This window comes from Drosophila navojoa, chromosome X, assembly GCF_054131105.1.
Source record: "Drosophila navojoa isolate 15081-1374.11 chromosome X, UAZ_NAV_1.0, whole genome shotgun sequence".
Lineage (NCBI taxonomy): Eukaryota > Metazoa > Arthropoda > Insecta > Diptera > Drosophilidae > Drosophila > Drosophila navojoa.
The window spans coordinates 30,290,508-30,315,006 of record NC_142895.1 but is presented as its reverse complement, the minus strand read 5'-3'; the positions used below and the strand labels follow the sequence as shown (position 1 = coordinate 30,315,006).

Sequence of the window (24,499 nt, the reverse complement as noted above, 5' to 3'; positions counted from 1 at the left end):
CGGACGGACGGACAGACAGACGGACAGGGTTAAATCGACTCAGCTCATCGTCCTGATCAAGAATATATATACTTTGTGGGGTCTGCCACGCCTCCTTCTGCCTGTTACATACATTTCAACAAAACCATTATACCCTGATTTCCCATTTTCAATGGGTTCAGGGTATAAAAATACATGTCATATGAGTCGTACGATATTGATAACCGGCTGACCATTTATAATGTTTTATAATACGCCCACTCTTACAATTCAGCAACTCGATTTTAAGTATTGTATGAGAAAAGTGATATACTCATTATACGAGTATGCAAACGAAATCGGCATTTGTCCATGGCTGCCATTCAAAAAACTCATTCACCAAAGTGAAATGGGTATATTGGTATTGGCATACCACAAAAGTGAATTTCTCCGACAGCTTAAGAGCTAGAAGCTTCAATTTTGGATAATTGTTACGCCTCTTTAGGGCGTGGTATATTGAAAAATACCCTGTAAATTTCACATATTTTCAACGTAAGCATCCAAGAGTTATGGCTCGTTCTCAGAATGCAAATCGGGAAAAATGGAATTTTCTACAGCATCAGAAACTCAAACATGGCTACTATATTGCTGATAGCATTCTCTATTAATTTACACAAAAAGAATATATGAATATACATATATTTTTGATCAGCACGACGAGCTGAGTCGATATAGCCCCGTCCGTCTGTCCGTCCATCCGTCTGTCCGTCCGTCCGTCCGTCTGTCTGTATGAACGGGGAGATCTCAGAAGATATAAGAACTAGAGAGCTCAAATTTTGTGTGCATACTAGTGTATACCATACGCAGTACGAGTTTGCTTTATTTTTTCGATAACTCATCCGATAACTTTTTTATCGTGAATAATCGAAAAATTGATTTTGTTTTTTGAGCCTCATCGGAGTACTATTAGACGTGGAGACTTCAGATTTTCTGTGTATATATGTACATATGATGAATACAAACATTTTGTAGATTTTGGATACCACGCCCCATTCTTCCCAAATTTGTAAAAAACGTATTTCAACAATAAACTTGTGCTTTGGAATGTACACACATTTTGATCATATGATTATGTGTCTACAAAAGAAGCTATTCAACAAATAAATTCTCATAATATTGCCCTCAATGCAGCGCAGCCCAACCGCAGTTGCTGCTTACTGCGCAGTTAGCAGAACGCAGGCGCGTGAGGGTGGATGCATGTGAATAAATGAATGCGTGCATAAAAGAAGTGCAGAATGATAAGAATATCAGCTTGGAGGGTTCAGGGTATCTCCTAGTCGAGCAGTCTCGACTAGAGTCTTCTTACTTGTTTTCTGCTGCGTTGCTGTAAAATAAATTTCGATTTCGATATCGATACAATGCACCTTACCTAGGAATGTACATACATACATATACACGTAAAATTGTATAGAAACATATAAATAAATGTGCATACATACATATGTGCACTTATACACACATACGCATACGTATGCGTGCTTGTGTAGGTGAGCCGCGCAGATGCCTTTGCGTTTGTGCATACATATTTCAAATTGCTGGGCAAAAAAATGTACATACATATGTATATACACATGTATGCATGATTTTTTTTTACATTTCAACTGTGTTTTATTAAAATTCAAGCAATGCGCACACACATTTGTCATTAGATTTGCATTTTATTGTGCATTTATTTCTTTAAAATTTTTATTGCTTCCTATTTTCGATTCGCGTGACTCAAAGTTTCCTTTTTGATACCCTGTATGTAATTACTATCAAATGAAGGGTGCATGCTTTGCGCAAAGCGCAAAATGTAGCATATGGTGTGTGTATTCTTATATCTGTACATATATGTACATATATATGTACATATATATATATATATATATATATATATATATATATATATATATATATATATATATATATATCATGTATTCAAATACATATATGATATTAATTGTGTAGGGTATTTACGACTCGATACTAAAGTCAAACATATTTTGTCTAATTTTATCTGCCTGGCTGTAGTTAAAAATAAACGGATAAAAGCGGCTACAGCAACACAATGCGACTTATGTACGCGTTCACAAACACTTGCAAGCTCACGTACACGCATGCATAGCGCATCATACAGATTTATGTACATATGTACATACATATGTATGTATGTATGTATGTATGTATGTATGTATGTATATAGTATGCGTGTACATAATAGTGCTATGACTTCCAACATTGAACAAGAGATGTATGTACATACATATGTACATATGTATGGAATAAATTAAAAATATGCTTTGCTATTAATGTGATCTTTCAATTGCAAAATAAATTGGAGTTCATGCAAAATTAATGCAGACGCATCTTCTATGCTTATGCTTGCATATGCCTATAAGCACAGGTTTGTATATGTATGTTTAGAGATGACTACATACATATGTACATATGTATGTATGAATCTGCACTGCAGATTACGAGTCAGTAAATAAGTATGTACATACATACATATGGGCATTTCTCCAGAAAGGTCAACCACAGCCAAAAAATTCAAAGTCAATGAATGCATGTTCTGATAACATTTTTTTTATAGCCAATCGATTAAATTTAACTAATATAAACTAATTTTGCATTTATTCATAGCACATCTCGAAATATTGACACACAAAGCCGAGCAATTGCCAAAGTTCTGCTTTGAGCGTTTCTATTGCACATTTTGTTTTTATTACCGTTCTTAAAGAGAGGCCGCTGTGTAATGAAATATGCTATTTCAAATCTTCGTTTATGCATAAGGAGTACATAAAAAATATAAAACGTACGATTCAATTGACTATTCGGTAAATTTTTTCTTCTGTTCCACCGTATGTTTCGATGTCACCTGCGACCTCGAAAAATAGGTTTTATTGTCAGTAAGTCAAATGTATTTGCGCAACTAGCATCAAAATTTATTAGCAAACATAGTTTGGCTTTGCAAATTTATTTAAAAAAATTTCACACGAAAATATTAAGTTATTTGATTATAGTGTTTTATTTAAAGTGCGTAGCTTTCGACACCGTAAAAAGGTAAATAAAAAATTTAAATAAAACGAAGTGAATTTTAAATCTAGGTTGGAAATAATGAAATTTTAAATATATTTTATGATTGTAGATGAGTACAAAAAACAGCGAAAAGTGCAAACGGTGGAGAGAAAAAGTAAAGAATGATGAAAATTTTTTCCGATGGAAGTTGCACTCAATTTAAAAATAAGTACATCTTAACTAGTTTAAATGACATCATAAAAGAAATAGGATGTTGTTATGTTGAATGGAATTGTTTTGCCACTTCTCACGGAAAGGGTGCCGTTGATGGAGTTGGAGCTGTCATTAAAAAAAAAGTATGGCAAGTAACTAAATCTCAGAGCCTTATTTTACCCAATGCATTTTCCTTTTATGAATGTGCAAAAAATAATATTAATGGCATTAAAATATACTTTTTGCCATTAGTTCAAATCGAAAGGCTATGTCTACATTATAAACTGGACGAAAAATGGAACGATGTTTCGAACATCCCGCATTATCACAATTTCACGCGTTTTGTTGCAATGGCCAACAGCTGCAATCAGCTAGGACTGCATACTCCATAAATAATATAATTAAAGTTAATTTTTAAGTTAATTTAGATTTTCTATTTTGTTTTACTTATTTTAGATGAATATACCTATTTTTTTTCTCCGTTAAGTATATTTCGTTACGTTTTTCAAAAATTTAATAAATTAAATATATTGAAAATCATTTCTAATACTTTTATTCATGTACAATTACTAAAAAATTAAAAAAAAAAAAAAAAACGTGTGGTGTAAAAAATGTCACATTCGACACGTCACCTTCGACACTGATTAAATCTAAAAAATAAAAAAAAATACTCAATATTTTTGAATCAAATAAAAAACATTGTTAAGATGTGCCAATTTGTAGTAATTTAAAATTACTCGTAATAAATTGTCACTTAAGGTTTCGCTAAAATCTCAGGTTGAACTGTTCATTTAAAAAGCGACTTACGTTTTTTGTAGCCTGCGAACTTCTTGGTTTTTTGTGATTATCTTGAAAACTAACATTTACCCAAAATCAGATTTATCACCAATTATAGAGCTAATCAAAAAAAATTTTTGGCATTCGTTTTTTTTAAACTCAAATGCGTACGAATGTCACATTCGCCACTAGAGAATTGCCCATATGTACATGTGTACATATACATGAGAGACATAATTCAGTAATAACACATATGAATTTGTGAAAATGAATTTCAATAGTCAAGCAATCAAGACAAATTTCTCTCTTGAAACTTGAATTTGTGTTTGTATTTATGTACATACGCACATATGCAAGCACATGCGTTATTAGTAACTGTGCTTGTGTTCTATTAAAAGTTACAATTAAAGTGGCTACTGCCGGGACACGACGGACAGTTCATTTACATTTTACGTTTTTTGCTAATTTGCTATAACAATTTTAGACTTGCACTTGCCACTGGCCATCGTCCGTCCGTCCGTCCGCTTGGCTACTTTAAAAATAGCACAGTAGCACTTGTGACTTCAGATTTGCTGTCACACTCGCACTCCCATATTTGTCCAGTGAAGACGTAGGTGTGAGTGTGTGAGTGAGCAAATGCATCTGATTTTGGATGCTAAATGGAAGACTAACGCTCTGTAAACAGCAGGCGCTGTTTAGGTCTGTGGCGTCAACGTTGTGCTCAATTGACAACGCGCCACAGTTTGATGCCGTGTGTGCCACTTTTCTCATACCGTCCTTGACCCAAAAGCTATACCGGCAAATAACAAATCGGCGGCTCGCAGTTTCCACTCACACACATGCATGTACATGAATATACACTTACATACGTAAACATAAATGCATTTAGTACCAGCCTCGCCACCCCAGGCAACATAACTGGGCTAAGGTTAAATCTGCTGTCGCTGCTGTTGCAGCTGCTTTACGATCCTATGAACTGTTAATAAACAGACTGCTGTTAGCGACAGCTGTTATACTTGTTCAGCTGATGTGTTTTTTTTTTTTTTCAGTTGCAAGTGGGTGTGTATCGGATATACATATGCACTTGCATGTGTTGTGTGTGTGTGTGTCTGTGGGCGCGTATATTTGCATTTACATAGGAATTTTCAGTTAGTTACGTAACAATATATGTATTTATGGATATACATATTCCGTAAATGCATATCGATAGCTATGTGCGATGTAGATCATCGATTCATTATCTTATTTTGTATGCATCAGCTGCAGGCCGCCCTGCGCCGACGTCAGCGTGAGCGTCAGAATCGGCAACATCATCGGCTACCTGTTGTAGTATCCGGAGTAATTGGCAAGTTGACGTTTGACATCTTTTACCTTATATTTGATCTGGGGAACTGTCAAGAAAACATGGAAACGTCAAACCAAAATCTGGATGTCAGAGTAGGCTAGTTTTAATTGTCAAAGGAAGTTTCTCATGTTTAACTCATTTGCTTTTTCGTTGCAGACTGTTAACAAGGAACAACAAAACAAAACCCCAAGCTAAAATCATATAAAAAGGAGAAAGAACGGAAGACTAGCAATAATAATAATAATAATAATAATAATAATAATAATAATAATAATAATAATAATAATAATAATAATAATAATTATAATAATAATAATAATAATAAGAATAATAAGAATAATAATAATAATAATAATAATAATAATAATAATAATAATAATAATAATAATAATAATAATAATAATAATAATATTAATAATAATAATCAACAGCCACAAATCAAAAACTAATTTAAATCTACAAAAAAGAAAGAAAAACAAGCAAAGTATTTGTTTTTGGTTATTATTCAAACTACGGAATTAACAAAAATCACTTTAGCCTTATATACAACAACAAATACAAACAAAAACAACAAAAAACTAGAATATTACCGTAAGAAATTGCATGCTGGGAGAGTAGAAGAAAAGAGAAGAAGAAAAATTAAACTGGATACGGTCTAAGTAAAATAATATAAAGGGTGATAACGACTAAACACTCCAACTCCAGCACAGAGCGAATATCACAAAAATTGCCTGCCAATTCTTTCGCTCTCTCGAGAACGTCAATAAAGAGGAAACACATAAAATACGGTGGACAGGTAAACAGGAAGTGGCGAAAAAAATCTTAAAATACGGCAACGCTGGCAACATTGACAACAGCTGCAGCGAATTATTACAGTAACTACAAGACACAGCCACCACATTCAGCATTCAGAGCGATAGTTGTTAGCGTCGAGTGCCGTTAAACCTGCTGCCGCCGCCGCAGCCGCTGCCAGACATAAGCAGCAGCAGCGCAGCAGTGGGCAGCGATGAGTACCCAGCAGGAACAACAGTAGTGACGTTACCCCAACTGCCTAAGAAATCGCTACTGTGAGACTGCAAGAGACACAGAGTGTCTGGAGAGAGGAGAGTAAGGGAGTGCAGCTGTTATAGGAGAGAAAAAGTAGGTTTTCACAAGTGTAAGCAGCGGAGGTGGGGGGTAGCAACCTAATGCAAAACAATATGGTGAGCATACCAGCGGCCAATTTGAACGGTGGCCTCAAGGCATCCAACGGCAGCGGCACCGTCGTTGGCGTCGGCGTCGCCGGAACAGTGCTGGCCAATGGGCAGCGCGTATTCCTAACGCCCGCGTCCAGCTATCATTTAGCCGCACGGCAAGCAACGGTCAGCGGGTCTGTGACCTCTAGCATGGGCATGGGCATGGTGTCCACGTCCAAAGGCGCCAGCAGCAGCAGTCTCGGCGGTGTCGGCGGTGGCAGCAACGCGACTGTGGCATCATCGACGAGCACGACGGCGGGTACTGTGCGCTATTTCTCGCAGTTTAGCAAGCTGCAGCCGGTGCAGCAACTGCAGAACAGTGCTGGGCAACTAAAGCTGCTCAATGGCGATACGATGGTGTTAGTCAACGGCACGAAACCGCTCATCTTCGCCAGTCCCAATAGCAAGTTGCTGACAACAACAACGGCAACAACAATAAGTGCATCATCAGCAGAGGCAACAACTACGGCAACTGCAACAACAACCGCAGCAACAACAACAGTTCCTAATGGTAACAGGGTGTTAATGAACAAGCAGCAACAACTACAGATACAACAACAACAACAACAACAGCCAGCGACTGTGATTGATGAGGCGCAGCATGGGGAGCCGCAGCTGGAAGATGACGGCGATATAATCCAGATCAAGCAGGAGGATGGTCAGCAACCACAACAGCAACAGCAGGGTGATCCAATGGCCGCCAGCAAAGCCACCGATCCGGATGCCGAGCCGGAGCTGGATATAGTGATTAACAATGTGGTGTGCTCTTTCAGTGTGCGTTGCCATCTAAAGCTGCGGGAGATCGCGCTGAATGGTTCCAATGTGGAGTATAGGCGGGAGAACGGAATGGTCACCATGAAGCTGCGTCGTCCCTATACAACGGCCTCCATTTGGTCATCTGGCCGAATTACGTGTACGGGCGCCACCTCTGAGTCGCAGGTAAGGCATCCTCTCAAGATTACATTCAGCCAGGAACTTACTATAATATGATTGCAGGCCAAGATCGCAGCTCGGCGCTATGCGCGCTGCCTAAGCAAACTCGGATTCCCGACCCACTTTCAGAACTTTCGCATTGTGAATGTACTCGGCACCTGCAGCATGCCCTGGGCTATCAAGATAGTCAATTTTTCGGAGCGCCATCGCGACAATGCCAGCTATGAGCCGGAACTGCATCCGGGCGTGACGTACAAGATGCGCGAGCCCAAGGCCACGCTTAAGATCTTCTCCACGGGCAGCATAACGGTAACAGGTAAGTGGATGAAATGGCAACTGGTTGATAGAGGAGGAACAGGAGTGACTCCTATATTATAATTCGTATACATATATGAAAATCAGAATATTCAGTTGTTGAATCTCACTTTTCCATATACCGCCAGCCGCCAGCGTGAACGACGTCGAATCCGCCATACAGCATATATATCCCTTGGTGCACGAGTTCCGAAAGCAGCGCTCTGCAGAGGAGTTGCAGCAACTGCGTCAAAAGAATCGTGCCGGCGAGGAGCTCAGCGAACAGGAGCAGCAGCTGGCATCGGAGGGCAAGAGCCAGGACAAGGATGATGAGTTTTTGAACCCCAGCGCAACACACTCGGAGGCCGGCAGCACCCTCTACTCAAGTTCCCCGTATGCGACCCGTCGCACAGAGCAGGTAACCAGCAGCAGCACCAGCAGTGGCGGTGACAACATTTGTGCTAACGCACGTCGCCGGGCTACCGAGTGCTGGGCCACCAAGCTGCAGAACAAACGCCCGCGCTACAACGATCCGGGGTCGACGACAACCGCCTCCGCCGGTCACATGGGTCGCGCTGGGAGCAGCACCGTCGTCAGCGGCAGCTACAGCGCCAACTTCAGTGCCATTGGAGTGGCGGGCGGCTCTGCCGCCTCTGCGACGACGGGGCAGCTGCGCTTGGGCAAGCCTCTCGTGCCCGTCGATGTGGTTCTGAAGCAGAGCAGCTCGCGGGCGCGTAACGCGGCAATAGGCGTCACTGCTGGCGACAATGGGTTCTATACCAAGCGCGAGACATTCTCCCCAACGGACTTCCAAGTGGACGATCTGATTGAGGAGGATGACGACGAACTGGGCATGCACTTTTAGGAGCATCAAGTGGAACCAACGGAGCCAGGCAAACGAGTGGAATTTGCTAAGTCAGTCAGAAGTTGCCCATGGCAAATTTATCGACGAGTTTTACGAAGGAGACACGTGAAGAAACGAGCAAAGCATGCAAGCACTCACACAGAGATATACCCACTAACTGAGACATAGAACCTACACATAGACGCATGTTATGGATTTCTTATGTGCTCTGTAAATGCATTTAACATAATAATGTTGACAGACAGCATCAACAACAACAACAACAACAGCAACACATACATACATATGTACATGTATTCACATAGAGTCGGTGTGCAAGCGTAATGAGCAACTGCAGCAGCATCAGCATCAATAAACAAAGGACGGCGAATTCAAAATCCAAATCAAATATTTACTATAACAAAAACAAAAACGAAAAAAACAAGAGCCAAATATTTATATTTAAGGTGAGTCAAATTTAATCCATGATATAAACTCATTTATTAAGATGTATTTGCGGTCTATATGAATATTGCTCTCATGTCTAACAGCAACTGAGTCATTTAATCGATACGTCATAAAGTAACGCGTAAATACATACATAGTGATTGAGTCATTTTGATGTTGAGTTACGTATCTTTGTAGTTATTTTGGGCTTTTATCTTACAAATAACCGTCTTGTATTTTCTTTGCAGATTACGTTTAGACAGAGCAATGTACGTAGTTGACATTTGACGTACAGCGAGACTACAGACGCGGCGATTAAATTGATCAGCTTCTGCGAGATGGTATAAATTAATTTTACCATATGCATGTTCACATACACACATATATAGACTAAATGTAACAAATATCAGCAAATGTGTGCGACACACATACGTATAAATAAATACATATGTCATTTACATATACGTATTGAAACCCTCAATAACTGCAATTACGATGATAATCTGCAACAGCGACTCGAACTCAATGGAACAAGTGAAACTGGAACTTAAGCAACTATTACACACAAACAAACTGATTAGGTCGACACAAAAAGTCGATTGCTTCGCGATACCAATCCGTATTGTAAATTCATATGTAATTACGTATGCCAGCAAACCACCGCCTAATAAATACTGTTACTACAAAATTAACAAAAGCAAAAACAAAAACACTATGGAATAACTTTAGTCCTACGATTTTTATTAAGTTGATGATTAATGGAACTTTTTAATCCTTTGCTGCATAGCCGCTGTTACGGTTAACAATAAATACAAAAGCAAAAGCAAATGTAATGCGGATGTTACGTCATATGTAATTCGGCAGCCGGCATTGCACATAACGAATCCCAAGAAAAACAAAAAATAAACTTTTAACTGGAACTTTTTTTTTTTTTTTTTAATTCGATTATTTTGTCAATAGCTATATATTTTATGAAATGATAAAAGCAACGTTTAAGATTATAGAAATTTCAAGTTCTTGAGAGACAACAAATAGTTTTGGTTCAACATAAATGTAGTGCTTTATTATTATTGTAAGGGATTATTTTACTTTTTTTTTCTGTTTTTCATCATACGTTAAGTTATATTTGGTTAGTAATTCAAAGTTAAGCAAATATATAGAAAATATGTATAATTTATACATACATATATACATACTACACTTATATCTGGTCACTTGTAAACCAATAACAAAAAGTACGCTAAATATGCTAAAACAAATTACATTTAATTCATTAAATTTACACTTTATACATTGCATATGTGGAAAGGGCAGGCAAACATATTTTATATACATCCAATTTGTCTACTGTCCGTTCATTCCATGAGAAAACAGAATCTTACGAGTGTCAACATATTAATATTTCTTTTTTTTCATAATTTTTAAGATTTAAACTTGTTCCTGTGTTGTTAAAATGAAAATGAAGCAAAACAAAAATGTAGTCTATAAATTTAATGTATTTAACATGCGTTCCCGCGCGCATTTTCACACACCCACACACACACACACGCAAAATAACATGCACCAACAAGCATAACACAAAATCATAAGCAATAAATATTGTACATTTGACATGTAGAAAACAAATTGATATGTAAAAGAAAGTAAAGAGCAAGAATGAATGAAGCAAAGAATGAAGAATGCATGCCTATTTATATACGCATATGTATGCGTAATCTACAGTTAATTATCAGCACCAGAAAGTAAAGGGATATGATACGAAGCGAAAGTGTAATCAAAGGCGGAGAGAGAGAGAGAGAGAGAGAGAGAGAGAGAGAGAGAGAGAGAGAGAGAGAGAGAGAGAGAGAGAGAGCGAGAGAGAGAGCGAGAGCGAGAGAGAGACATGCATAAGTAGTTCATGCATGGGTGCTTGTATTTAACGTGAGTGTTCTCTTAAAAGGAAATCGTAACATGTTTTCATGCCATAGTTTGCCGTTAACATTTTTTGGCAGAACAAACACATTAATTGTTCGATATACATTTGTACATACTTACGTAACTACATATGTGGACAGGCATAAGTACACACGCACGCACACACATACATACATACATACATACAGCCAATTACAAAACCAATCAACATTAACGCTATCCAGCAAATTTGACTGCTGAAAATCAAATGTGAATAGTTATTAAAGCATAAAAAAACCAACACGAAATATCAATGCACATGCCTTATGTATGCTATGCGTATACTAGGAGTAACTACACATATACATACATACATGTATGTATGTACATATCCACATATGTACTCTTGCAATGGCCGTTACCTTTCAATTTTTTTTCAATTTCTTTTGTTTCGGCTTCTCTCAAAATAATAAAAATTGTTGGTGATATCTCTTCATCCGTTTATCTATCTATGCCTCTGTCGTTTTATCTCCTTTCAATTGAGCTAGAATTATGCATGAACATATTAAATTACTGCATTCCGAAATTTGGTTTGAATATTATTTCTTTATAAAACTGTTTAAATGTTAAAAACATATACATATACATATGTATGTAATTCTTTTTGGCTATGCATGCCAGCATCTTCAGTGCGGACGTCCTTGAAAATAAATAATTCGCTCATATCGTTCAATTTTATGCATAATCAGAATACAAATCATTAGCAGAGGTTACAAAACTAATATAATTACACTTACACTCATATACATACATACATACATACATACATACATACACACATACACATACACGCATATATTAAAGATATCAATTTGGCGATATTAACTAGACTTTAAAAACAAAATGTTCACTTTCGCTTTTTTTTTTATTAGTGTGTAAAATTACATGTACATATATATTTATATACATACATACATCAATGAAGGCCTAAATTAAAGTAAATGATTATATATTATAGATGTATGTAAAACCAAACAAAAACAAATTGCCTTTAGGGAACAAATAAAAGTGTGAGGTAGAAGAGAAAAGATGACGCCAAGCAGCGAACCAAAATCTATTTTTGTGTGGATGCTAAGCAGTGAGATAAGGTTGGCGAAAGAGGGAAGTCTAAGCTTACGTAAATTAAATACAAAACGTAAGCGAAAGAACGCAATCTAGATGAAAACAAAAAGGAAAAAAACAAAAAAATACAATTTACATTTGCCTAGTATATATAAAGTAACTGTTACAACTACAATGACAAAACTCTTCAAAAAGGGAAGCAAAAAACTAAAACTAATCTAGGCTAAGGCTCTTCTTGAAAGTGAAATACACTTTTAACTGCCTTCAGAGAGAAAAAAGAAAAACAAAATTATCATCGACGCAATTAGCGAGAAGAAACATGTAAATTATATGGAAGCTTCAATTTGAAAAACAAAAATTAAAAAAGAAACCATAAAACATAAAACCATTAAAATATTTCTCTATTAACTGTTAGTTCATCTGCTCTTTAATTATAATCATTTATTTCACTTCAAACGAAAACAAAATATAAAGATGACGAAGAAGCAACAAGAGAGCGCCTAAATAAGTATATTTGGTTTCATAAACTCTAAAAGAAAAGAAAACCGAAAACGTAAATATTTATATAGTATACACACATATATTTTTTATTATTACGTATTTAAAAAAAAAAAAATCATACATACACAAATGTAATTTAATGAAGAGCGTAAAATTTAAATTTACACACACACAAACACACACGTGAAAAATCAAATAGCATAATTATGTTTTTGTTTTGCCGTAAAGACTGCATTATACCAACAATTAATTATATATGTATATATATATATATATATATATATATATATATAGATATATATATATATATATATATATATATATATATATATATATATATACAAACACACACACATATATATATATATATATACAAAATTGTATGAAGAAAACAGAGCTACTAAATTTGTAAAGAATTATAAAAAAAACTCTAGAATTAGGCGTTAAATTAAAATCTAATAATAAAAAAAAAATAAATAAATGAAACAAAAACAAAAATAAAAGAGAAAAGAAGAAACTTTTATTTATTCACACCTAAGCTGTAAACTTATATAGGAACGCTAATACCAAGAGCAAAGTGAAATGTTTTAAAACAAAAAATAGGAGAAGAGAAGAGAAGCAAAAAACTAACAAAGTCAACTTAAAAGAAAAGCCTGCAATAATTACGAAAAGCAAGATGGAAATACCTTACTTAAGTGAAAACAATGAAAGTAACAAATAATTATATATACATTAAAAAAAAATATATAAATATATACATATTTATAAATGGAATACAATAAGAATAGAATGTAAATGAATACAAAGCTATTTATTCAAGATTTAGGTCATATTTCTGGAATACCCCTAATCCCAAATAAAAGCAAAAAGTAATAATACAAAGAAAACGAAAATGTATTCATAAATTGAGAATAGAGAGAGGAAAACCAATTTAAGCTAAGCAATTGAGTTGATAAACAATAATAAATATATATAATTAATATATATTAAATATATACGATAAGTTTTGTTTTAGTTAGTCTAACGCCACTTAAATTATTTATCAAAGGATATATGTATTCAATGAAATTGACTTTCATATATATAGAGGGAGAGAAAAACATAGGCAAAGAGCGATTGAGTGTGTGCGAGAGAGTGCAATAGAAAGAGAGAGAGAGAGATGGGTGTGCGTGTTTGAGAGAGAGAGAGAGAGAGATATTGCAGGTCTACTACATGTGTATGTACATTATTAATGTACAATCATACAGAACCACATAAGCACATAGATATAAACATAAACGAACGTGGGACAGAGACAAAAGAGAGTAAAATCTTAAATTTCAAATATATTTTAGCTACATTCTTTTGTATTTTGTTTCAGCAAAACAGAACAAACGAAAAAAAGAGTAAAACAAAAAAAAATTAATCGCAGCAAATGAAATAAAAATCAAAAACAGTACACTGCCCTTATTAGCTGCAGTCAACTCAAAAATAAATATAAACCAAATTAATCCAAAATTGTTTCAACTTTGATTTAACAGCAAATTTGCTTGATTGCATTAACTTCGCTGCTGCTGCTGCTGCGAGGGAAAGAGAGAGAGAGAGAGAGAGAGAGAGAGAGAGAGAGAGAGAGAGAGAGAGAGAGATGTATGTACATATGTAATACATATATGTATATAGAGAGAAGAGCCAAACAATATAGAGCCGAGTTGTTTCTGTGCTTTGCTTGTCCAGTCAATGTGTTCTTTTATTTTTAACTAATTTAAATACTAAAAGCTGCATTAATTATAATCTAGGATACATATATACATATGTATGTATGTATGTATTATTAAAGAACAGATATTTACTGGGCTTAAAAGATGCATAGGCGTTCAGGTCATCAGTGAGTATTGAGTAGTGCGTGGGGCCAAGGACGCTACCTTAAGGGACTCCGGCTGCTATTGTTTTAGCAGAGGACTTCAAGCCATCGACTGTCACGAGGAATGTACCTTGAAGAAAACTCTTTATGAGCTCAAACTGTTGTGGTGGTAGCAGGCGCTTGGCTTTATGAAGAAGCACAAGGGGCCATACTCTGTCGAAGGGGATTGCCTTAGTAACAGCCTTGATGTGGAAAGGTCTGTTGAGTGTCTTTCCATCATTTTGTTCAGTGCTGGAACAAGGCTGATAGGTTTAAAGGAGCTTACGTCCATGTACTCTTTTCCGGGCTCCGGAGCCTTACAATGTTCGCCGATTTTCATATTTTCTGGAAATAACCTACTCACAGTATGCCGTTAGAGGTCACAAGGAGGAGTACGGTAAATTTATCGATTGTGCCAGGAAATTAGTGTCAAACTAGGATTTGCGTTAATTCGAATACTAAGATGTATCATAGTATATATATTTATAAGTTCTGAACGAATCAAAATTACTAACAAAAAATTAATTCTGGCTACCTGTGTGAAGAGTGAATTACATTACTAATTGAAAGCGAATATGTCGGAAACATTTGCAAAGGTCGTCTACGGCACCGTGCTGCTGGCGATGATATTGCAAACGCCTAGGGTGTCCATTGTAATCACATACGATCCGAACCGCTCTTATCACTTCAATGCCGGGGTCAACGGGATCCGGTCGAGTTTTCTGGTCGCCGCACTCTTCACTATGATGGCCGTGCTGCCCGTTCGCGAGTTCAGTGGCTTCATTAAGCCAGGCAAAAAACTGTTCCTGATGCTAATCTTTCCGTGGGTATCCACCTGCTGTATGATGTTTGTCTCCAACTCAGTGCTGCTGCTGAGGATCACGGAACGAATGCTGGTTCAGAACTCCTGGAACTGTTTCGCCAAGGCTCTGCTGGCCTATTGCGCTCTTTTCGGATTCGCCACGGAACAGATGCTGCACTGGTACTCCATCTATCAATACCATAACTGGCAACACGCCATCCATGAAAAGTCCCCAGCTGAATAAGCCTGTCCCTGATGTGTTTGATGCGACATTGCTTGATCAACATTGATATTGATAAAAACCCCATTCACACGCATTTAGTATATACACGATCCTAATTATAAATGTCTTCAACTGCTACTGCTGAAAATAAAATGCTGTCGAAATTAACAATAGTAAGTTAATCAATCACCGGCTAGATTCCATACGTGGTAAAGCTCATGGAAATAGTTTCTCAATTTTGATCAAATCAAGCAAGTTTTCTTTTCAATTGTTATGTTTATTGTTTATCTTTATTTTCTCTTCTGTTTCCTGCCTTCAATTTCAATTAAGTTTTTCTTCCAAGTTTTTGGGGAAGTTTGCACCATGCAACAAAAAAGCAAGAAGATAGAGCAGTTCTAGCTTCGGTTAACCGAACAACTGATGCCCTTACAATCACAAAAACCCTCATCGAACTTTAATCGCAAGCCAATCAATCTATAATTCTCTCAAGACTACGAAGGCCTACAACCTCTTCGACGCTGTTATCTCGATTCGGTTAGTTAGACTAGGCTGCACAGTTATCAGATAAACAGACAGATAGTCGTGTAAGAGATCATTTAAGTAAGGCTCTGCAAGGGCATAGACGTAACACTTCTGGATAATAGCTCGATCAAAACATTGAGTTCTTAAGCTAAACAGCTTGTTAAATAATTGGACGCAACATTTGCATTTGGTTATAACTAAGTATTACATTTCTTCAAGTTTTCCCAATATTTCTTAGTTAAATATATATATATATAATAGTTATATATACACATATATGCACTCTATATGTTCAACGTTTGTATATTATTTCTATGCAGTATACACTCTATATATGCATGTATAATTCGCTTATTTTACAAAATAGTTGAATTGTGTTTTGTGTGTATAATGGAATCTCTCTCCCGGATCTGGGCTACAAATTCATTTCAAAAATAGAAATATTACTATTCATCAATTCTATTCATTTTTCTTGTTCGTTCATCATTTTCTCCATTCCTGTTCCAAGCCGCAACGGCAAATTCGGCTATAAGAATTACACTGTTAATATTAATTCATGTTGTTTTTGCTTCCTCTTGCATTAGTAGTAGTATCTATTTTGAAATCAATTTGTTCAATTCGTTTTTATATCGCAGCGATAATTTAGACGTAGGATAAGGAGTAGGCCTTTAATTAACCTTAATTAAAAAATCTTAACTAATGCATATTGCATATTGGAAATGGTGAATGGGGATTGATTGATGCATATCTCTGGCTAGCTTTTATCTAGAACATCTCTTTGCTGGGCGTCGAAATGCCCATCGGCTGCTCGTACTCCGATGCGGGCGACTTGTGTGTCCGTTTTTCCTTGTGTTGAGATTTGTCCTTCTTATGCTTTTTCTTATGCACCTTGGCGTCAACAGCTGCAGACACGTCACCTTCTGGGTGGGCAGCGGACGTCTCTCCCACGTCGATGATAGTCGTCGAGCCTATCGTGGTTGCGGTAGATTCGTCGTTCAGCAGCTTGCTCGATTTGTGCGCCCTCTTCTCGCGCTTCTTCTTCTTCAGATGCTGGCTGTGGTCGGCATGGGATGGGGCAGTGTTGTTATTGTTGTTGATGCCATTATCTGTTGCTGTTCGGCAGGGACTGCTCCCCGTGTCAATCAAGTCGGGCACAGAGTCCGGCTGTGATTGCGCCTGAGCCTTGCGCGTTTTGTGCTCCCCCCGAGCCTTTTCCCTAGACTTTTTCTCCTTTTTACTAGGCATTGCCACCGTCTCGGGATCTATGGATTCGGATGCGGCTAACCCGATTTGAGCCGTCACGCTTTCTTTGCTTGCCGACGCAGTCTTCGATGCCCTTGCAGGCGCTTCAAAGGCGGCCCTGTTGAGAGATTATCAATTAAATGCTACTCCGATTCAGCTTCTGCATTGTCTTACATGTCTAGCTCAATGTCGAGCGCACGATGCGGATCATTTGGATCGTATTTTCCATCCTTCTCTTCGCTATCGGACAACGTTACGCCCTCGGGCATGTCCAAGGTGGTGTTCACAATGTGCAAAGGCTTGGGCTCTAAAAGAAACAGTTGACACTATAGAATTTTTTTAGATTTTGAGTCACTGTGGTCACAGTGCTTACCCGCATCCGACTCGGAGCTGCTATTGTAGGCAACTTTGTTTTTTGATTTCTTGCTCTTTTTGCTTTTTTTATGCTTCTTTTTGGCATCTTTGCTGTGCGCCGCCGCTTCCTGTTGCTCCTTCAGATACTTGTCCGAGCGCTTTGTGACTGCAAAAGTTGTTATGACAGTTAGTCAGATGCATGGCATTGCGCTTGCTTTTACTTACTGCCCACACGTAGCGCGGCCACGCCCTCAATGTCCAGTGGAAGCTCGGTTATGGGTATGTCATCGATGTTGTCGTACTGATCGGCATTCGAGTTATTGCTGCTGTTGCCAATGGCCGCAGACGCCGAGCTCGGCGTTGACTTCAAGTAATGCGGATTGTTCGACTGTTCGATGAGACGTGCCATACGCTGGCGCTCCAGTTGCTCTGGCGTTAGTTCCAGGCTCTTGCGTCGTTTGCCGCCCGAGTGACTGCCGTTGCCGCCCCCGCCCCCACCAGTGGCATCGTTGCCATCGTGAGCGGCACTCACGAATAGCTCATCCTTGTCATGCTCAGAAGATGTGCTGCTTGCGTCGTCAGGTGGTGGCGCATTGATCCACTCGTCCAAATCGAGTCCGTCTGGCAGCGGCACCTTCCGCTGTGCCTTGGGCGCCACAGGTATTAGTTCGCCAGCGAACAGCAGCGCCATCTCTTGGACAATCTCAATGGCCATCGGCGGTATCGACCCCGTTGACGCATCCTCTGCTGGCTGAGTCAACTGCTTGCGCAGCATCTCGATTAGCATGCAGGCAGAGTTGGCGCGCTCCTGTACCTCAATATCGTTGGACCCATTGAAGTGCTGCAGCTTTTCCAGCACATGATCGCACAACTGTAATCACACGATGTACAAAATGTGGGCCAATTAATCGGATTGTCTTATACATTATGAAATAACATGTTTCCTTGTCATATACGGTATCCAAACTCAGTGGGAATATCGATTTTGATCGATTACATGCAAATCGATTAAGTTATCAAAATAAATGATAAGCCTCTAATACAAAATATGTACAAAAATATTTGCAGATTATTGTGTTCCATGGACATGGACAGATCGAGTCAACACGTCGTCCCGACTAGAAATGTATCTATGTTGATACATAGATAGGTTGATACCTATCTATCATCAAAATTTCTCATATAGCTATGAGGAGAAGCTGTATGACGTGAATGGATGGACTTACCCGTACTATGCCGGGCATATCCTGCAGCTCGAGGCAAGTGGTAGCCAGCCGGGCGAACAGCTTGATCACATTCTGCACGTAGACCCCCTGGATGTGGCCCGGCAGCTTACGCGGTCGCAGTAGAATGTTCAGAGTCCTCTCGGTGTCGGCCAATTCGCCAGAGAACTCGCCGACAATCCAGGCGGCGGCATAGAGCACCTCATACATGGAGTTGCTCTGGGTCGAAACAGCAAATGTGTCCAGCAGATTGGTCATCTCATTAACGGCGAACTGACGCACTACGGGCACACGAATAGCGACGTCCAACAGTTGCTCGGCTATTAGACGGCCATGCTTGGACCCGGCCTCCAGTTGGATGAGCTCAACGAGCACGGTCATATACCACTCGAAATTGGTCACGTACAGGTAGGAACTTTGTGCACATATCTCTATCACTTTGTAGAGCAGCTCGTCTCGATAAGCTGAGCCTTCGGCGCGCTCCATGTGGCCCAGCAATCGCTTCACAATCTCCATGAGATTCTTTTTCGACACCATGCCATAGAGCAGGTCCAAGGCGCGGAGTCGTATCGACTCGTCCTTGTCGTCTAAGCAAGCCAATATTAGATCCTTGTGCGTCTGTACGCTCTTTGGGTGCGTTTTCAGTATCTTCGACATGGCCAGCAAGCCCAGGTATTTGACTGTAAGTGAATCAAGAGACAAAAGTGAGATAGTGGACGGACGGATGGATGCATAGCTATTGCATATCAATATACTCATGCAATATATAGATATATACTTACGATTCTGATCTGAGTCGACAATCAGGATGCGCAGCTTCTGCACGCACAGCTGGATGGAGGCGCTGTGGTTGGGCATTCCGCTGCTGATGCTGATGAGGACGGCGATTACCGTATTGATGCACTCGTAGAGGAGGCTCATTGCCGAGGTGCTGTTTGGGTTGGACGGTTGGACACGGGTTGGCGGGTTAGGGCGACGTTATATCAAAGATTTCAGTTCGATTAAAGCAGCACAAAAGAAGCAACAAAAACAACAACAACAACAACAGCAACAGCAATTACAAATGGAGCAACAACAACAATAACAATAGCAATCAGCGATTAAGAATTAAGTATAAAAAAAAGAAAATAACAGAAAAAAAAATAAATTAATATATACAAATTCTACTTGAATATATAAATAGTATTTATGTACAATAGCTAATAATAATAAAAGAAAGACTAAATGAAACATAAACTCGATTTCATTTTAATGTTGGTGCTCGAAGAGTCGAAGAAGCATTCAACATAAGAGAGCAAGCGCAAAAGAGAGAGCGAGAGCGCTGAAGGGAGAGCTTAAATGTAACTAAATATATATGTAAATTACCTACATATATATTTGTATGTATATACATATATTATTATAGAGATTAAACAAGCAAATTTAATTAAATGTTTTCTTCTTTTTTCCTGTTATTTTTTTTTTTTTTTGCTTCTCTTTGTTATGATTTTGCATGGATGAATCAGCTCTCGATCTTCTTTGTTTTCATCTTTCCAGTTTTTTTTTTTTTTTTTTTTTTTTTTTTTAAATTTTTTTTTTTGTTAAATTATAAGAACTTGCCTATGAATTAGATTTGTGAGTGGCTCTATTAATTTCTTTCCTAGCCGGGGTTCTAAGGGAGTTAAAGCGCCAAACTGCAAATATGCAAAGAGAAAAGAAACAAGCAACAAATTATACCATAATACACAATATACGTACATACGATTGTATTGAGTACATAAAACTAAATAAGATCATTAAAATCACAAGAAATAAAAACAATGAAATTAAAATGCTGAAATGAATATTAATAAGAGGAAGATCGAGCCATACCCATACACATACATAGTTACATACACATGTACAGCATGTAGGCCATACATACATATGTATGCATATATGTAGACACGTATGTAGCTCGGCTAGGACTATTTGGCATATCGCTGGCTGGGCATTTTTCGAACGGGCAAAATATAACAAACATCAAATATAAATTTATGTTTAAGAACTAAACAAATTAAAATAAAATATATGTTAAAAAGCGTAAAGTATGCATATGTTTAATGAATTGATATGAAACCTGATTCTGATATGTGTTTCTGCCTTAAGAGAAGGCAATTGCTAGCATTGTTATAGCTCGCAGCCAGCATTTGAAAGCACATATGATTTAAAGACTTTGATCCTAAACCTACGCGATTTAAGCAAGCAAATCAATTTTTGGCAAAGTTTCTTAAGTTTTAACGAAATAGAATATTCTTTTTGGATAGCAAAAATATATCTAAATGTGTGCATTGGAACATGAGACCCATGTTTTGAATAACAACATCGACAGTTGAAATTATGCTTTTATTTGGGTGTAGCAACAGTTGTCCAATTAATGTTAAATTTTGGCTTTTGCTTTTTGGTGAGAATATGTGGGTAAAAACTGTGACGAACTGAGATACAAATGAAGTGGAAACAAGAAATGCGTAAAGTGAAAAGAAGGAAATCAAACTAAGAAATAATATTGTTAAAGCGCGTGCTGTTTAATGTTGGTTTTTTAGATTTATAAATAATTTTCTTGATATATGGCAGCTTGCTTCAATTAACATAAGCGCGCCGATAAAAACCTGGAAATAATTTCAATTAGGGGCTGAGTCAATTTACGTCCCAGCGCCGGTTCAATTGATGTGAGGCTCGCAAACTGTTTATTCATTTTTTGTTATATTTTTTCATTTTTGGTTTTCATATTTCGATTTGTGGACAGGTAAGGGAGTGGAGGAGTAGGAGTTGTGTTAATTAACTTGTTGGTAGACAAATATTCAGTTCGTATAAATATTATTGTACAGCAAAACAATAAAGATTATCTCTTTTTATTATTATTATTTTTTTAAATTTCTTTTTTGAAAACTAATAAAAATCGCGGCACTACAAATACTCACCAGCTTGATAATTTTAATTAGCATCCAATTGTTGGTCGACGTGGTCATTAGTTTAAAGAACACCGGCGCCAAGGGCAGATAGTTCTTTGGATTCTTGCGCGCCAGCTCACAAATGACATTGACAGCAGCAGATTGTACACCTGGCAAAATAATATAATCGTTACTCTAGTAGCTATATATATATGTAGGGGTGCGGCTGGAAAGCACCTGGATCTGGATCCTCGAGTTTCTCTTTCAGCTTGGGAAACGCGGGCCGCAATGCTTCGGGATAGCGCAAAAATACCTTATACATCATCAGCACAGCCTTCATGCGCAGGTACGGTTTCGTTGAGCTCATCTGCAATGACAAAATAATTGATACAAATCGAGCTGCTCTTTCGGATTTATACACTCTACCAGTGTCATGATATCATTGGCCAGATCTCGCGATAAGTCGGGCGATATGAAACAGCTGAGCCCGCTTAAAGCTACGCCCGCATCGTATTGATTCTGTGAATTGAGGTCCTTGCGTATCATATTCGTGGTAAGCATCAGCAGCTGAAATTGCATTAAGTTAGTATTTGCACTAGACATCTCATTCGGATGGCACTTACTTCGCTGTCCGGATGGAAGCATTGACTAGCCGCCAGGTAACCGATTCGCTTGCATGTGAAGCGCGAGGAGCTCATCACCTCAATTATGTTAAAGCCTGCCCACGAAATGTCGTAGCCGAGCATTTGTATCTAATCATATAAAAATATGTAAATATAAAAAATCAATAAAGAGTATATTTGCATACGTATCCAGCCAAGAAAATATGCATTTTGTGCCCAACTAACACGAATTTGACTTGGCTGTCAATTTAGACTCTAACGAGGACTAAAACAGATTGAGCACTGGTTTATTTTATCTTTTTATATATAAATGGGATTATTCTTAAGAAATATGCGAATAAAGTTTAAGCGCTTATCTTGGCTTCGCTTTGGAATTTCAGTTGCTCCTTCTATTTTTGTTGACATTTTCTTGCCTGTGTTAAGAACGAACTTACATAGGTTAACTTGGCCACTGCATTGCACTTGACGTTGATATTGTCCTGACGCAGCTCCTGTTTGATCTCCTCAATGCATTGAGCTATGTATTTGGCCTGAAAAATAAGAAAATGTAATTAGTAATGAAATGTAAGCGTGTGAGTGTTAAATGCAATAACAATTCAAAGCATGTCTAATCATATTGAGCTTTCATGGGCAATCTACATGACCCAAGCCGATAGGCGAACCGAATCAGAGGGGAAAAAGAACAAAAATTAACCTGAATCCGATGCATCCCAATTGTGCAGGGAGGGGTAAAAGGCGAAATGTCTTGTGCTATCAACTAAACTAAATACAATTGCAATTTTTGCAAGTGTGTACATATACATGTACATTGGCGCGTACAGAAATCAGCGATTATTTTGCCGAAGCAGCTGAAAATAAAAAATTTCTGTTGCTGGAGAATGGGAACAGAAGAAGCATGTATTATTCAGATAATTATTAAAATTATTTAGCCAACCAGATTTTATATACATATGTACAAATACGGCGACAGCAGGTGAACAATGTGCTGTGAGGCAATAGAATAAGATGTCTTTGATTCGATAAGGAAACGTAAGCTCAAAGACGTTAAGAAAGTTCGGCTTCACAGTGACAGCGTTTTCATTGGCTGTGAGTGCGAGGTGCTGGTATGCCTGTGTGTGTGTGTGTGTGTGTGTGTGTGTGTGTGTGAGCTGCCGCATCAAGGAAATGAACTGAAAGACATTAAGAGCAGACGATATGAAGAGAGAGACAGAGAGAGTGGGAGAGGCGAAATACCGCTAATTGAGTCAAGCTTTGAGCCTTTGGCAGATGTTGACGGAGACATATATGCAGACACACACACATGCACATCTATGCTAATGGAAATGAAATTTGACAGCTAATTAAATCGTTGTGTTGGCTCATGATAAGCACAAAAACAACTATTTGGCGTTGCGGCACTTGCCTCATTATCCTTATTATTTCGTATTCCGCGCACAAGGTCTGTCAAGTTTTTATCAAACATTCGTTCGAAATTTCCCTTCACTTTTTTTAACGCCATTTCGTCGACGTCGACGTCGCGGTAGTTGCTGCGTGCGCTGCTTTTGCTGCTTTCGTTGTTGTTGTTATTTTGTTTGCCTCCAGAGCAGCAATATGTTGGCTTCAAATTTGTAATTTAGCAACTCAACAATAAAAAAAAGGATCAAGAGACAGTGGACTTAATACGCTTGAGCAGCCGGTAGCGTTAGCCTTTATCTTTTCATTCGTTCTTCTCCTCTTGGTTTTTTGCTTCAGCACTTGCAAAAATCACTGCCAACGCGAAGTGCACACCAAACTCTCTGCGAATCCAAAGTGTTGACACCTTTTGCTTCTGATAAGCTGCTGAAATTGCTTATTTGTTTTACCGATTTAAACGTTTAATTATTTTTGACAAGCAAGTTTCCTCCGCTTGCATTCTTGTATGTTATTTCCTGCAATTGATTTTTTATCGCTCTTTAACAAGTTTGTTGTGCTATTTGTTTATCGCCCCACAAAAATATTAGTTTGCTGCCGATATCATACGTACTATCGATAAGCAGAAGTTCTGATTCTCCATCGATAGTATTTCAGGTATACACGGTCGTACTGATTTATTAGCTTGTATTCGATTATGCCGCCAATATTTGA

At 37.9% G+C, this 24,499-nt stretch overlaps 4 protein-coding genes across 5 annotated transcripts in view; 2 read left to right on the top strand and 2 right to left on the bottom strand.

Moving 5' to 3' along the window:
• The window catches only part of LOC108658244 (phospholipid-transporting ATPase ABCA3), a 124,753-nt gene that overhangs the window by 44,549 nt on the left and 55,705 nt on the right, over positions 1 to 24,499 (bottom strand). The window lies entirely within an intron of this gene.
• On the top strand, positions 5,730 to 12,670 carry Trf2 (TATA box binding protein-related factor 2). The gene is made up of 4 exons (XM_089264763.1): positions 5,730 to 7,524; positions 7,582 to 7,834; positions 7,962 to 9,123; positions 9,352 to 12,670. The coding sequence occupies exons 1-3, from the start codon at positions 6,538 to 6,540 to the stop codon at positions 8,675 to 8,677; spliced, it is 1,956 nt and encodes a 651-aa protein (XP_089120889.1). The 5' UTR covers positions 5,730 to 6,537; the 3' UTR covers positions 8,678 to 9,123; positions 9,352 to 12,670.
• LOC108655453 (uncharacterized) lies at positions 14,905 to 15,694 on the top strand. Its single transcript, XM_018107168.3, has one exon. It carries the CDS (start codon positions 15,074 to 15,076, stop codon positions 15,542 to 15,544), a length of 471 nt encoding a protein of 156 aa, XP_017962657.1. The 5' UTR covers positions 14,905 to 15,073; the 3' UTR covers positions 15,545 to 15,694.
• Positions 16,606 to 24,384, bottom strand: g (adaptor-related protein complex 3, delta 1 subunit-like garnet). Of its 2 annotated transcripts, none has more exons than XM_089263316.1 (13): positions 23,799 to 24,384; positions 22,831 to 22,926; positions 22,397 to 22,525; positions 22,200 to 22,340; positions 22,011 to 22,140; positions 21,804 to 21,943; positions 21,492 to 21,565; positions 19,647 to 19,795; positions 18,868 to 19,544; positions 17,867 to 18,512; positions 17,661 to 17,807; positions 17,462 to 17,594; positions 16,606 to 17,405 (listed from the first exon to the last, which is right to left on the bottom strand). In XM_089263316.1, exons 1-13 carry the CDS (start codon positions 23,892 to 23,894, stop codon positions 16,811 to 16,813), a joined length of 3,153 nt encoding a protein of 1,050 aa, XP_089119442.1. In that variant the 5' UTR covers positions 23,895 to 24,384; the 3' UTR covers positions 16,606 to 16,810. The 2 variants fall into 2 exon arrangements, with proteins under 2 accessions (XP_089119442.1, XP_017962620.1); XM_018107131.3 differs by lacking the exon at positions 21,492 to 21,565 and adding an exon at positions 20,464 to 20,537.

Bases quoted from the DNA above. Each gene is read 5' to 3' on its own strand.
- LOC108655453 (XM_018107168.3), top strand. From the start codon at position 15,074: ATGTCGGAAACATTTGCAAAGGTCGTCTACGGCACCGTGCTGCTGGCG.
- g (XM_089263316.1), bottom strand. From the start codon at position 23,894: ATGGCGTTAAAAAAAGTGAAGGGAAATTTCGAACGAATGTTTGATAAA. The intron at 21,944-22,010 runs GTGCTTTCCAGC...TTATTTTGCCAG, and splicing joins ACTCGAGGATCCAGATCCAG to GTGTACAATCTGCTGCTGTC. The intron at 19,796-21,491 runs GTTTTTATCGGC...CAACCCAAACAG, and splicing joins CTAATTGAAATTATTTCCAG to CACCTCGGCAATGAGCCTCC.
- Trf2 (XM_089264763.1), top strand. From the start codon at position 6,538: ATGCAAAACAATATGGTGAGCATACCAGCGGCCAATTTGAACGGTGGC. The intron at 7,525-7,581 runs GTAAGGCATCCT...ATATGATTGCAG, and splicing joins GCGCCACCTCTGAGTCGCAG to GCCAAGATCGCAGCTCGGCG. The intron at 7,835-7,961 runs GTAAGTGGATGA...ATATACCGCCAG, and splicing joins GGGCAGCATAACGGTAACAG to CCGCCAGCGTGAACGACGTC.